Source organism: Enoplosus armatus, chromosome 4 (genome assembly GCF_043641665.1).
Source record: "Enoplosus armatus isolate fEnoArm2 chromosome 4, fEnoArm2.hap1, whole genome shotgun sequence".
Taxonomy (NCBI): Eukaryota; Metazoa; Chordata; class Actinopteri; order Centrarchiformes; family Enoplosidae; genus Enoplosus; species Enoplosus armatus.
This window is the reverse complement of record NC_092183.1, coordinates 6814438-6830000: the sequence shown is the minus strand read 5'-3', so window position 1 is coordinate 6830000 and position 15563 is coordinate 6814438. Positions and strand designations below refer to the sequence as shown.

The following is a 15563-nucleotide window of genomic DNA, read 5'->3' as shown; positions in this document are numbered from 1 at the left end:
TTAAGAATTCTAATGTCTGATGGCATCATGGCATTCACATCTAATTAGCCTGTTGAACAATTGGTAATGGTGTCTCTTGAATATTTTCTAGAAAGAAACATTTGGTCTTCGATTCTAATTGATTCCCTCCAAAAGTAGTCCACATCTAGTGACCTCAGTTCTTGTCAGGCGGTTTAAGAAAACATTGACTGAAGATGAAGTGACGGAATACACCCGGATATACTTTCATGGTGTTGTTAAAGTTTGGGTTCATGATTATGGCAAATAAGCTATGATTAGAGTATGGTTAGGGTTAGGCAACTACAGCATTTGGTTAAGTATAGAGAAAGGTTATGATTACAGCTAATACAAAGGCTACTATTAATTTCCGGTCTGTAAGAGGACGTGAATTCCGATCTACTACCTGAAAGTCAGACTTGCTACGTCTCCTCACTTTTACTTTCTGCCCATTGATGCTCTGCAACGTATGTTGTTGAGATTTAGGAGGTGTGTGCACAAGCTCATCTGCAAGCCTCTGCAACCTATGGTTACCAATAACACCCTCCTCCGTGGAGAGCTGCAGAGATATTTACGTGTATTTTCAGAGAGTATGGTATAATTCACTGTTCATAAATACTCAAGTCTCAAGGCATCAATAGTTCCGTACACATCATTGCTAAACTGTCCAGTTACACAAAATGAAATTGTGTACAATAGGTATTGGAGGAGTTGTTTGAGGGTTTTTTTACCTCTTATATACATTATCTCTCTCTTGCTCTTTGTCTGTAATTCCTTTTCTAGATTAGCCCATTAGTTGATAACCTAAATGTCAATTCAAACCTTATAAGGTTAAATTGAATTCCCTTCTTAATAGAAATGCCTTTTCCCCAAAGCCAGGTAGTGTTTAAACTGCATGTCACCCTGGTTGGTTGTGAAATCATGTCAGATGACACATGTTGACCCTCACAGACCGACACTGTAAATCTGCATCACTGTGTCAGTAACAGGGATAATAGCTGAATCACACTCAGAGATGGTCAGAAACTGTGAACTTCTGCAGTGGTTTTGTTTGGTTGGTTTTGAGTGTTGGTGGTCAATGTTCTGGTGTGTGTGTGTGTGTGTGTGAGAGAGAGAGTGTATGTACGTGTATGCACTAGAGGACAGTGTAATATTGTTTTGGAGCCTTGTGGTTGGGACGGAGCTAACACCTGAATGAACCTGTCACTGCAGACACATTGCTTTTTCAGCTCCAGCGATTACACTGCACCCAAACACACTCAACATTTGCTGGGTGATTCTTTGTACGTGTGTGTGTGTGTGTGAGAGAAAGAGAGAGACAGAGAGAGAAGTGTGTTGCTTGTGCATTGCCTATGTGCATGTGTCTGTGAATGTGAGAGAGACAGGAACAGAGAGGGAGAGTGACAGAGCATTGTGTCTCGGTGTGTATGTGTCTAAACCCCTGCTGTATTTTAGGGTTCTCCCTAGAAAATATGAAATAGGGCTACTGCTACTGTGTCCTTCGAGGTTAAACAACAAGTCATATTGATGGATACGCATACATAGGGCATGGTGGACCTCAACAAGAAAACCAGCCACTTTCATCTGGCAAAGAAAGTTTCTCTTTTCTCTGTAGCATCACATCACATTCACTGTACTCTTGTGTGTCCTTCAGCAAGACACCCACTATCACACTTTATCTTACAGAGGACTGTCATTGCACAGGGCAGCTCCCAGGCCTGAATGTATGTTAATAAGTGAGAAAACACAGACAAATAGTGGGAAAAGGATTGCAATAAGTTAGGTGAAGATTTGTTTTTTTCATTTACATTGAGCACCAATGCAGGGATGTGACTCGACAGGTGAGAGAGTGGTTGGGCTGACAAAGAAAGAAAGTGATGCTTGTTGTAGAAATACAATCTATGTGGACATCATCAACTAATACCACATTCATGTAATATTATAGTTACCATAAATAGCTTTCTACATGTTAATACATTCATGTCAATGTCGTAATTACGACTGTGGTTTTTTTCCGGAAGCTCTCATGTAACCGTTTAATAATAAGGAAGTTACAAACATGTATGCCTCACATCAGCCAAAGTCTGTCATTCAAGGTAATTGAATCCAAATGTATTGGATATGATGCTATATTGTCAATGCACAATATTTTTTAACCTTCACACGACCAACAGTCATAAAGTTGTCTTGAGTTGTTGCATGACGTGAACGTTTGCAAGTCCTAAACATGGGAACGTTTCCCATCCATCCCATATGTTGTAAATGTTGTTCTCATTGAGCTGAGCACCAGTATGATGTTGTAAAGTTCTGGTACCCAAAAATCCAAAACTTTGTTGGATCCGTCTCGCTTTGATCAAGTTCGAGTCATTTTGTTGTGTATACCTTCAGGCTTTTGTTGAGTTTGAGTTGGTTTTTAATTGTTATTAATTAAGAATCTGTCTCCCTCTCTCCGTCGATCTCTCTTTCACTCTGACTGCGCCAAGCAGCTTACCACTGCTTACTGACAGCCACTAATGGATGAAATAAAGCAAAGACTAGCTAAAGGGGAGCCAAAGGTAGGCCTGTGCGTTTTAGGAACATTATGCCCTTGTATGATTGTGCCTGTACAAAGCTCTGTTCTGAATTATGACCATACAGCAGGGAAAAATGTTGTGGGTTTACCAGCCACTTTCATCTGGCAAATACTGGGAAAGGCTTGACATGGACTAACAGAAAAGGCAGACATCAGTGTGAGATGCTGCAGTCTTATTTGTTGGTTGTTGTAATTATTGCCACTACACATGATACACATTGCATGTTAGAGGTTGTTAGGTAATGGTTTGCTAAGATATTCGTGGGCTCAGGGTTGAGTAAAATTGTGGTTTCTTTTAGTTTGCTATTTTATTTATTTCTAAGACAGCCTTCCATGTGACCAAGGCAAGAAAAACAAAAGCAAAGCAACCTTTCTGTTTAAAGAAGGGATAAATGTAATATGATGCCAGGTTGGGTTTGGTAAGAGACAGAGAGGCAGACAGATGGGTAGAGACAGATGAAAGAAAAGCAAGCATGATGGAGGGATCTGGAAGAGGTCAAGGGGAGTTGACACTGATCAGTTTTCTCCCCTTAATCTATCTGTGTAACACATTACTCACCCTATCTCCCTAGACACACATACTCACAGACACGCCAGATATCACAGACCCTCAGCAATTGGCTTTGTCATGACCTTTAACCCCTATATATCTGTGTGTAAGTGTGTGTGTGCATGTCTGTACCACAGAGCTGTAAAACGTTGAGTTCCAAATCAATTTACAGCTGCTTACCTTCTTTCTTTCTACTTCATGTCCCACTAGCCGCTGGACGTGTGTGGGGGGGTTTTGCGTGGATGAGTGGGTGTTAGAGAGAGTGTGTCAGTGACAGGGACATTTTAAAAAATCGGACATACGGTCAGAGGGATTTTTCAGTTGCACATTTGTCGTTACTGTGAAACAGTTGACTGTGTGTGTTGAATGTTTATCTCCAAAATCCCACCCAGGAGACCTTTTGTGTTGAACTTTCTGTCGTATATTTTAGTGGTATATTTCACTGCTATCTTGACCGTGGAAAATGTACTGTCACATTTTAGATAATGTTTTAATTTACAAACTACTGTGCTTCTTTAGCTCCGTGTGCAATGGCTTACAGCAAGACAAACACAACATTTTATTGCAGCGTGTGGACATTTTATTTTATTTTGACTCTTTAGTCATTCATTCATTCTGAATTTGACCACAGTCCTCACTACTGGGGCTTGACTTCCAAATACAGCCCCAACCGCTAGCTATGACACAGTCAGATCAGGTCTAGAAGAAGGAGATGCAAAGAATTTCTGCAGGGATAAATGAACTGCATGTGATTCACACGAGCGGCAGATAGAATCAGGATGACTGACAGGCAGAGAGGCAAAGCAGGTAATGACTACAAAGTTGTGAGGGCATGATGTGCAGCAGAAATCCAAGTTGTCAAAATGACAGACAAATTTCTGTATATAGGAATCAGAATAGAGATGTAGAAGTGACGAAAAGATGTCTTTTTTTCTAAAAGTTGCAGGAGTTTTCCCAGAAAGTTTGAACTGAATCTTAAAACTGTTATCTGAAGATTTTACAAACAGATTCTTATGATAATGAATAATAGAAGTCTGATAACGTCTCTTGGAATCACTGACACACATTGGCTTTAGAGGTGCTGGTAGGCTGATTTCCAACCTTTGGGCGGAGCCAGGCTAGCTGTTTACCCCTGTTTTCGGTCTTTATGCTAAGCTAAGCTAACTGTCTCCTTTTATTATTGAAAAGTAGATATGAGACTGCATCCAAAAACATCTTGAGCAATGCTACTGCTCTGTGTTGGTGCCCAACACATTAGCATTGTAAACATAACAATATTTAGACATAATGACCAACAGAGAAAGAGAGAGGCACATAAACACACTTGCACAGGCTTTTTGGAAAAGGCATAAAGCAGAATGGCTTCTGTCCATTAAGCTGTAAAACATTCCATTATTTCTGGAAGGGATGATTTGACTCCCCGTTTCTCTCCAACACGAACACACACGCTCACACACATATGCACGCATGGAGAGTGTGATTTCAGCCTTTGCACCTTCTTTGCAGTCCTCAAGGCAGAAGCACTCATCATTATCACTTCCCTCACCAAGATCCTCACCATCATCCTCTTCATCATCCTGGTCATCATTATCTTAATAATAACATTTTCAGAAGTAGCAGGAGATGCTTAGTGTGGAAATAATATTTTCAGTTCCAGAGATAGTGAATGGCTCAGGGGCACAAAGGCACTTGCAGTCTGTTACAGAATGTGGTTTACACTAAAGTTACAGGCCACATGCCAACATTTTGAAATAGTGACGACCCTTTATCTCTTTCTATCATCTCTCTTCATCATTCTCTTTCTCCATTAATGTGTTATGCTCTTTTTTTTTATTTTCAGGTAGAAAGAATTTTATTGTTTCGCTGGTTACTCAAATACTCTGGACTTGCATTATGTTATGTTTTGATGCTGCCGAAAATTAAATCCTGACCTTACCATTGGGTTTCTTTCTCTTGTATTAAAAGTAATCTGCCATTATCTGTGACAGAGTATTGTTCTATCATGAGTAAGTGGACATAAAAGAAGTTGTGTTGACTCAAATGAGACCTGAAAGTGTTATTGTCAGGTCGTCATGGCCAATGCTTTGTTCTGCACTTCCCAAGCATTAAAATGTGGCCAGTACTGTGCCGTTGTCTTCCTCAGATCTTCTGGTCTGATTTTGAAACAGGGCACTCTTTACAATGTCTTGCCTGTCAGGCTGGTTATCAGTCCTCGTGCTAACAAGGACTTCTACCATGTATTGTTGGTGCTGCACATCACTTCCTGTATGTCAGAGGACGTTTTTGCAGGAAAGACCTAAAAATCGTTCGGTTTTTAAAACAGAAAATGTGAAAGATTTCACTGAAATATATATATATGTTTTCTTACTCTTTCTCTCTGTCTCTGTAGATTGGAAAGTCCATCATATGAGGTGATGCAGCTGGACTTTGAGGTGGATAACGTGATCAATCTGGTGCCAACCCAGACGCTGCACTGGAACGTCGAGTACCCAGCTGGAATGCAGACGAGTTCCAGGCAAACAGAGAAAGTCTCGCACCTCTACATCAGCAATGCAGACATTCAGGGAATCGTACCGCTGGCTGAGGTAAGGGATGACTCGATAGATGAGCGCAGATACAGATATCTGCGAGCATACATATTGACATACCTGGCAGCACACATTTCTTATGCTGAAATAGACTCAATTTTTCCCTCCATTTCCCTCCTCCTCCTTACCTTCTTGGTGACACCCGCAGCCCATAGCCCATCCCCTTCCTCCAGGTTGATCAAAGCTGTAAAGGTCAGCTTGTTTACCCCCTCCTGTTGCTACAAGCCTCCTGGTCACACACACACAGCAGGTTTTACTCCCACAGGTTTCTAAATGACAAGCAGCCTCACAAATATGGACACACAACCAAGCAGGTACAGGGCCCAGACATGCATACAAATTCACGTACTGAGACCCTGCAAATGCACACACACAGACTCACATTTGCAATTACATTCATCCACTAAAATCCACCGACACACCTACCTTCATGCACAAATGCTTCTCCTGTATGTGCGTCAAGCTGGCAGGTGTCACTCCTGGTGAGACTCAAACACGTTTGCCTCTTTAGGTCTTTCCATACAGACCTGAAACAGTCATTGTTCCTTCTACTCAGTATTTGAGTCCAGACTTCAGTGTAACTTTGAGGAAGCACTGACACTTTAGCTACCTGACACAATGTTCAGTGCACAGCAAAAGGAATAAAAACTGAAATGCAGTCATTATTTGCATACTTGGCAGATGCGAGGAAATAATGTGATGTAATCAAATTACCAACAACTCAATAATGCAACTTAACTGAGAAGGTGATGGCTAGCATGTTCTTTGGCAGACATACTATGCTGATATTATACCCATAGCATTAAGCCATTGTAATGATTAAGTCAAAGAAACAATGGGTAACATCTAATGTTGCAAAAATGATGCAACACACTTTTTGATTATTTCCCTTTCCCTTCCTATCCTTTCCTTTTCTCTTTTACTAGCTAACAAATCACTTCCACAACCACTTTCAATTGTGTAGAAACTGAAAAAATCTTAAAAGGTAATTTTAGAAAAAGATGGCTACCGCATACACAAATAAAACCGTTATTAAGTAAAATAAAATAAAACCTTTTTTCCTTGAGGGAAAAAAAACTCGTACTTGTACTTGCTTTTATTAGACAGGGTCAGGTGAAAGAAAATATTTCTGTAAAAGGTCTGCGTCAATCTGTATCATTTCTAATCAGATAAAATACCACCATTACTTCACACATTTACAGATCAAAACAGACACATCCCAAAACAGACATTGCTGCTCTGGCAAAAGCAACCAAGGACCTCCAGGCTAAAAAGTGAGGAGGAGGATGCTTTTCAAAATACTCCCAGTTCCATTACCACTGAGGTAGAGCTAATCTGGCCTGATAGCCCTCCTTCAAACAGCAAAGCCCTAGTGAGAAAACCCAATTTTGTTCAGGGCTTTTGCAACCCCTGTCTCTTTCACACACTGGAAAAAGCAAGCTTGAAACCATCATTTCAGATAGCAGTGCTGTTGGGATTTTACTAGCTTTTTTTAAGGGGGTAGTGTGAATGAAGCTCAGCTTCATCTCATTCCGCTGTATTCTTTAAAACAAAAGTATTTAAATATACTTTTCAGTGAAAAAGTGTACATACCTACATACCTTAATACCTACATACCTTAAACATTAAGGTATGTAGGTATATACAATGAGATCATTTGCGATTTATCTTTTGATGTATTAATTTAATTATTTTTTATTTATATTAACAATACATGAGGTGTGCTTAAAGTGCGTGTGCTCCATCAACTTAGCAGCCTTGAAATTAAAAAGTTAAGTTAAAAAACGATGGGCTGTGAGTTGCCTGGACATAATATTGATGATAATCAGCGCCACCATTCCTGCTGAACGTGTTGCAGATACATAAATTAAAAGCATTTCCTCATACAATTGTATGCAAGGTAATTGTTCTTCCGAAATGTATTTGCTGATGCAGTATAAACATAATTGGAGACAGTTGTTTTATCTTAATCACTAGAAGTTATGGCCAGGAGTGATTATTCTAATCAGAAGTACAGTTACTGCCCAACATTCAAGACAGACACAAAATGTAACACATCTATAATCTTGCTATATGTACTCTGTTACTCCTAAATACAAACACACAAAAAAAATACACATATCTTTCTATACACACACCTACACACCCACTTTCACTTTTTCCCATCCCATCTCTTTTTGGCCCCTCTCCTTTGGGTAAAAGCATCAAAATGGCAGCTATTACAAGTCATTTGGGTCTCCTGATTTGTTTACCAGAACTGCTGACCAGGTGTTGATTGTTGGTTGGTTGTTTAAGGCGTCTGTCACTGAGAGGGGTCTCCATGATAGGTCACTGAGATGAAAGCTCCAATGAGTCTTGGTCTTCAGAGGAAGGAAGGAAGGAGGAAGGAATTAAATTTTGAGCTAGAATCTTCAAAGGGAGCATGGTGCAACAGGTTTCACAAAGTCTTTCCTAAACAATCCCACATCTGAAGATTGGAACAAAAGTGCAATATCACAAGTACAACCATGTAACAACATGTGGGATCTTTACAGCCATATTTAAACGGCTTAAAAACGAAGCCTCACACATAATTGCATCAGGAGCACTCCGCACTGGCTTTTAAACATTATTTCTCTGTCTGATCTGTTTGGGTGATTCAACTCCACCTCAGCCATCATCTACCATCTCCCAACTCAAAAGTCAGCTTATCAACAGTACTGATGTGGTAATGCAGTGGGTTCTCTCTTTACAAGGCAACAATGAAAACCAGAACACTGCCTGTCATTACCAAGCCCTCTCTGACATTTTCCTCCTAATTCCGCATATCCATTAAGGGTCTGGTCTCTTGGCTGAGCGGGAAAGAAAGAGGCCCTCTTCAGGAAACGAGGGATTATTAGGAGTAATTTGTCTCCTGCGTAGGCTGAAAAATTGGTTTCATCTTTAAGAGAGGAGAGAAGAGGTGAGGAGAGGAGGAAGAGTCAGGGAGAGAGGGAGTGGGGAGACAAAAAGAGAGCCAGAGAGACATAGAAACACAGATATGCTGAAAGAAAGAGACAGATACAAATGAGATTTGAGGGGAAATTAGAGTAAAACTATTCATTAATTTTCTGCTGTATGTGCATTGTCTTTGCTGCCTCTCATATGAAGTCAATACCATGATTAAGCTGTTAGCATTAGTCCATTCAGTGACACCTTTTCTAATAATGTTCCCATCTGGTGTGTGATTTTTGCAAACAGTCAAACAAAAATGACAAGAAAGAAACACAGAACAATATTATCCATGTAATCTCCAACAGTTCTCCCTAAAACCAGCAAAATGAAAAGAAATGTGATTGCATTGTACCTCATTTCCGATGCTGTGTCATTCCTGTCACTTCCTCCTCAAACAAGCCATATATCACCTGATTCACAGAGCCTTTGCTGAATTGCAGCAAAGTGGGGATTTTGATTTTATTGCCTAAGGAGAACAGTAGGGTGGTGCAGTGGAAGTGAAAACTGACCATAGTAGTGAAAATATGAATACCCCACTGTGAAAAGTGAACATACAGTCATCATTTGAATGGCAACCCACAGCGGCAGCCAGTCATGGAACAGAATCGAGTCTGCACCTGCTTTTCGAACATGGTGACTCAGTGAGAAACCTTCTTTTTATTTAACCCAGACAGTCCTCTCAAATTTGATTCAGAAATGTTTTGAGGAAGGAGATAGGCCATAAACTGGATTCATTTTTAAGCCGCGGCTAAAAGAGGCTAAAGTACACAACATTCATAGTTTCCAGAGGCAGCTAATCCACCACCATATGCCTCACACAATAAACAGCTCTGTCAATTCCACTGTTGGTTCTAAATGCAATAATTTTGTTCCGCCTTAACTATATTCCTACTGGACAGTTTGGGGATATCACACAGTCTGTCTGACAGAGCCATAGATTATGTCAGCATGTCACTAGATGGGTCTCCAGGCAGCAGATGAATAAATGGCCACAACCCTGAAATAGTTGTAACACTGTACCACCACATCCAGCTACATCAGGTACCTGCATATTTAGCCAGTGGTCTTTATTTTGAATGGTGCATCCATACATAGAGGCAATGTATTACTGCAGATGCACCTTTGAAGGATGCAGAGAATAAGGCTAAACACGCCTGTTATCTTATTATCTTTTACGAAAGAGAAGTTCATGTTGGCTAATTTCAGTTCCATTTCTGTAAAGTGAGTCAAACAAAAAACTACCACTACTGCTTTGGTCCACCAGTTACCAAAAACTTTGTTATTCATTTCATTTATATGGAGCAAGCTACTGGAAGGCAATCCTCCCGAGTTCAGTATTTTCCAATTTAGAATGGGTCAGTCTTGAGATCTGGTTGAAATGATAATAATAGTAATAATAATAATAGTGGTGGTGGTAGTAGTAGTAAAAGTACTAGTAGTAGTTTGTATTAAATTAGTTTCCAACAAGACATATACTGCAGTTGTGCAGGGACAGAGGCATATACAGACAACATACTGTCTTTTCTGAACACAAGTATGACCAAGCAAATATCAAAGCTACTTTAAATATAAAATGTGAACAGAATGTACTGTACATAGAAGGCATAGGGGTGCTATCAATGGGTAGTCATTGAGTTCATGCAACAGTCAAAGAGTCCATGCTGCATCCTTGCATAAGGCAGAAGGCATAGAAAGCACAGGAGTGTTGTGACTGCCGAAGTTTCAACAGTGTAAGTGGAAGCATCAGAATCCTAATGGGATGTTTATGTTAATGTGGTAATTGCTTGTTACAATGAAAAGCCCTGCTCTTCGGTTAGTTCCGCTATAAGTGACTTTACCTGGTTTACAAGATGTTCACATCTGTGATATAACTAATCCGAGAAAACATGAGAGAAAATAATGGACATAAATGGACGGAGAAAGAGGGACAAAACAAGCTGTTAGCCAGGGGAAAAACAGGATGAAAAGCGAGGTCAGAAATGGATCTGCTATACTTCGCGTGCTCTTAGACATATTTTAGCGGGTGATAAATTGGATCAGTAATAATGTTGTTTTATGTTCCATTACACACCTCTGTCTGGAATGAGGCTGTATCACAACCCCTCAGAGCGCGGGAGCGAAAGACACAGAGACCGAAAAATATTTTCTCCAGCATTAAATTAAGATGCATCTTTCACACGGTAGCAGCAATGTGTCTGCTGGATGAGGATTGTGCCAATAACCTAGATAAAGATTTTTTGATTGAAATTTTGATTGACAGAGACGGAGAGATATAAATGCAGAGAGACAATTTCTTGACACATCTGAACTTTTTTTTAAGCACTACCTACCTGTGCTATTTTGTAATAGTTTTCATAACGCTCCTCTGTTCCTCTCCCTGTTTCTTCTGTCTCTCTTCCCTTTATGATCAGCTCTTTCACCGGTTTCATCCACCTCTTTTCCTTACCTCCACTCTCCTCCACCTCCAGCCTATCCCCTTCATTATTTGTTTCTGTCTCCCCCTGCTTCCTCTTCATCCCCCTCTATTCTCTCTCCACAGAGTTGCACCTCTCTCTGAGGCATTGCTATGTAATTAATTATTAATTGGAACACTTGTTTATCTTTGTTGCTTCAAGATGCCTGTGAGTTTCACTTCTCAATGTGTGTGTGTGTGTGTGTGTGTGTGTGTAGCAGAGCGGTTATGCTAAGTGGCTCCTTAATTTACCTCTTCTGATTGGTTCACTCTAAAAGGAAGTCAGTAAGTAGGAAGAGGAAACTGAAAAGTCAATAATCTGTTGATGAAAGCAGACACACACACACACACACACACACACACACACACACACACACACACACACACACACACACAATTGAGTTTTCAAACTCAATTATAGATTTACCATTTTCACGGTCTGTGTGCTTATTAAAAACAGCCTTTTCCCACTTTTTCCCCCCAACCAGTCGTTATGTCTGGAGCTATTGTTTTCTCAATTCCCCTACTTTCTCTGTGTCTGTGTGTGTGTGTGTGTGTGTGTGTCTCTCTGCAGTGGTCTAAATACCTATGCTTGCTAATTTACACTGATTTTAAGCGAGGCACTGTGGAATCAATCTTTCAAACACACTCACAAGGTTCTCCCTGTTTGTTTTAACTCACACCTGTATGTTTGTGCTGAGGAAAAACTTAGTTTCAAGGCCATGATCAAATCATGGTAGATTCTTTCAGTAGTTTTCATAGTCTTCATTCACAGCACGCACACTTTTTTCTGGAGATTGTGTGACAATTTCTGACATTTTTAGGGCTACTTTTGTCAGGTATTTAAACTAATTTAACCCTGTCATTCTGACTACTCCAGTACTCCTGTTTTATTCACCATTTTATGTCTTTCCACTCTCTAAAGAAGCATGCAAGTCTTAATCCTGGTTTCTTTTCACCCATGCACCTCTACGTCCCCTCAGTTACAGTATTTGCTTGTTACCAGCCTTCAACCACCCAATTTATCAACACATATGACATATTCTATGCATGTGAGTGTGTATGTATTTGGGTCATTGAAAACTTGCATGTCCTAAGCTCCAGGTTCATTTCCATACCAAGCAACTCTAGGTCCAATGAGTCCAACAAGAAAAGGGGGAGGCGAATGTGGGAGGAAGAGAGAGACGTGTTTAAAGCTAGAGAAACAAGTTTGGAGATAAACTAGAAAATGACAAAAGCTACAAGGCTAGAGGAGGGCACTAATCTTACTTTCTAACTAAATATCAAAACGAAGCAGGGAAACAAGTCAATGAAACAAGCAAGATAAAGGCACATTGGCTGTGGGCGGTGTGTATTGAGAAGAAGAATCATTCGTTCCTCTTCGCATTCGCCTGATATAATACAACTGCCAGTCAGCTTCAAGCAAACCCCTTTTGTTTATTGAATATTTAGCTTTGGAAAAAAAAACTTCCTTTGCTTTGTAGCTATAACAATAATGTCTGAACATAATGTGAAAAGTACATTTACAACTTCTCAAAGAACTTGGTGAGACACTGTTGATGGTGAAACAGGCACAAACACATTTTCTATATCTTGTTGAGATAAATGTCTGTATCAAAAAACGTTCATGTTGTCGATGCAATACTCCCGCTTATTTTCCAAGTCAAGTAAGCAAACTCATTTTAATTTCACTACAATTTCATCAGTAATAAGTACTACCTAGTAAAGAATGTATTATTGTAATATTTTTTCTCTCTCAAGAATATTATCTAACCAAAAACATACTACTGTTGATTTAATTTTTGGTTGGAATGAAAACTGGAGGATGGAGGGAGACAAAAAAGCTCTCATTTGCTGACAAGATTTGCTGATTTGACTTTTGCTTTTTCATGAAACTGAGAACAACCTCCTTCATGCTCAGTCACATTTAATCCCACCCGGGAGCTGCTTATTCCAACCGCAACATCCTCATGGGCCACTAAAGCTGGGGCAGTCGGAGACTGAGTGCTGTGCTCAAGTGTACAGCGTTTATCAGCGGCAGCAATCTGAATGGGAGAGGGCAGTCTTGCCACCAGGTTGACAGCTTAGAGTTAAAACTGGCCACCTTCTTACTACAAACCCGAATTCTTTTAAGATTTAGTCAAATTAATAAACTTCGAAAAAAATAAACCAAGAAGGTGTGTTTATCCAGAGACAAACATCTGCCAGGAAAACACAGAGAAGAGAGGGGCTGAAGGGTACAGAAAATATCATTCTATTGTTAGCACACTGAAACTCTCCTTCACATGAAATTAGCCTAGTTAGCAAAGTGCAAGTAACAGAAGTGGGCAAGAAACCAACAGACAGACTGATGAGGTGACACAGAGAGAGAATGAGGAGAGAGAAAAATTTGACTAGTTCGAAAGAGGCAGGATGAGGGGGTGGGAGAAGAGGAGAGGGGGGTTGATAGACATAGGCAGGAAAGAGAATAGACAGAAAAAGGAGGGAGGGGTTTGACTAATTGATAGAATTGAAAAGGGGAGACAAAGGGAGAGAAGGATGGAGAAATAAAGAGAGGGCAAAGAGTGAGCACGAGAGGGAGGAAATTAGACAAGCTAAAATGGAAGAAGAGGGCGCAGAGGGGAGAGAGAGTGAGAGTGCTATAGAGAGAGAAGGATGGAGAGAGAGAGGAGGGCCCAGCGGAGGTGCAGAGCACCATGTAATAGTCCCTTGGAAGTCCTGTGCAGCACAGAGGAAGAGAGAGAAGAGTGAGAGACATAGGGAAAGAGAAATAGAGAGAGAGGCGGCAAGAGCAGGGCTGTTCTAATGCAATTAGGGGTCTGGAAATTGAAAGTACAATTCTCCCTGGGATCTTTGCAAGAGTGGTGTGTGTGGGGGGTTGGATGGGCTGTTAGCTTTCATATCTACCAAATGTCTTCATCCCTCCTCCCTCCTGTTCTATCTCTTCATCTCTCCCTCTCTCAATTTGACTTCTAAAAAACTACTCTCTCCTTTTTGCAGTCCCCTCCCTCCATTTAATTTCTCTATCTTTCCCTCCCTCACTCTCTCTCTCCTTCCCTCCCTGACCTAACTCCATCCATCCATTTCTGTCCCCCCCCCCCCTCTCCATCTCTCTCTGTGTTTTTGCATTTCATAAATTTGTGAAGAGGAAAGCAAAATGTCAGCTGCTTTTTACATTTACATTTTGTATTTCAGGCATTTAGCTGATGCTCTTATCCATTTCAACTTGCCCCAAGTTCCTCAGTAGTAGAAGTAAATTATTTTAGACGACCAAAAACCAAAGAAGCCAAGTAATATATGCAGGTATGAGAGTCCAAGAGTCTCAATAACACAACATAATAAAAGACAATACTATATTATATAATATTCATTAATTTTGAAGTCTTTCTACACATCACATTAGTCAGTTGGCAGCACTGCTTTAGCAAACATATTTAAGCAAATAAAAATGAATTATATGAAAAAAATGTATGTAACATTTGTGAAATATTTTTGTTCTAAATCAAAAGCATAATAAAAAGATCACAATTTTCTCATAAATTTTGCAAGCAAACTTTGTTTTTAATTCCCAGAATTACATTTGTGTTTCGTTTCTTGAAGGTAACACAGTAAACAATTGCATTTATGTTTTAGAAAACACAATCAATCATCTGAAATCATTGCTTATGTGCCACATCAATGTCAAAACCCCACAAATACACATTCTTACACCCAATCATGAAGCAAAAGCTCACATACACACAGAAACACAAGTATAAATACATATACATTCAAATACATACACGCATAGCCATAGGTGTTCACAAACACGTCACTCCACCTATATATTCCCTGATAATCGGTGTTTCAGGAAAGGCTTAAAACCACACCAGTCTGTCTGGCTAATTACCTGCTCTAATTATCTGTCTGCATGATTATCACAAGCAAATCTGTCCCCAGGAAGACTTATCCTTTTGGCCCCATTAGCACCTGTGTGTGTGTGTGTGTGTGTGTGTGTATAGATGTGTTTGTGATGCGAACACAAGTGTGTATCTGTGTGTATCTGAAGGAGCGTTTGTCCATAGATTCAACCTTTGCTTTCCATGCTAGCAGTTGGCCAGTAAGGAAGTAGGTTAGCCGTGTGCTAATTGCCCCAGCAACAGGGTGACTGACTCCCAGATACCCCCACAGGCTCGTTAGCATCTCGTTAGCAGCTGCAATTAGTGTCATGACAGACAGGTGGGACAGCGAGGGACAGCAAGACATTGGCCTCAGAGGTGAAGAGGTTTAGGATACACTTGACTCTCTCTCTTCTCACTCTCACAGAGTTAGAGACTTTCAACTGATGTTCATACCCTGGTCGGCCTGAAATTAGCGCAGGAATTGACCTTTCTGTCTTTGACTGTTATGGCACAAAGATATAACAGACAGAAAGGTAAAAATCTATTTTTT

General features: G+C 40.2%; 1 protein-coding gene across 1 annotated transcript in view; it reads left to right on the top strand.

Moving 5' to 3' along the window:
• Positions 1-15563, top strand: part of LOC139283993 (transmembrane protein 132C) — a 227698-nt gene that overhangs the window by 161590 nt on the left and 50545 nt on the right. The window contains exon 5 of the mRNA XM_070904128.1: positions 5509-5704. Within this exon, the coding sequence (XP_070760229.1) occupies positions 5509-5704 (196 nt within the window). The remainder of the gene's footprint in view (positions 1-5508; positions 5705-15563) is intronic.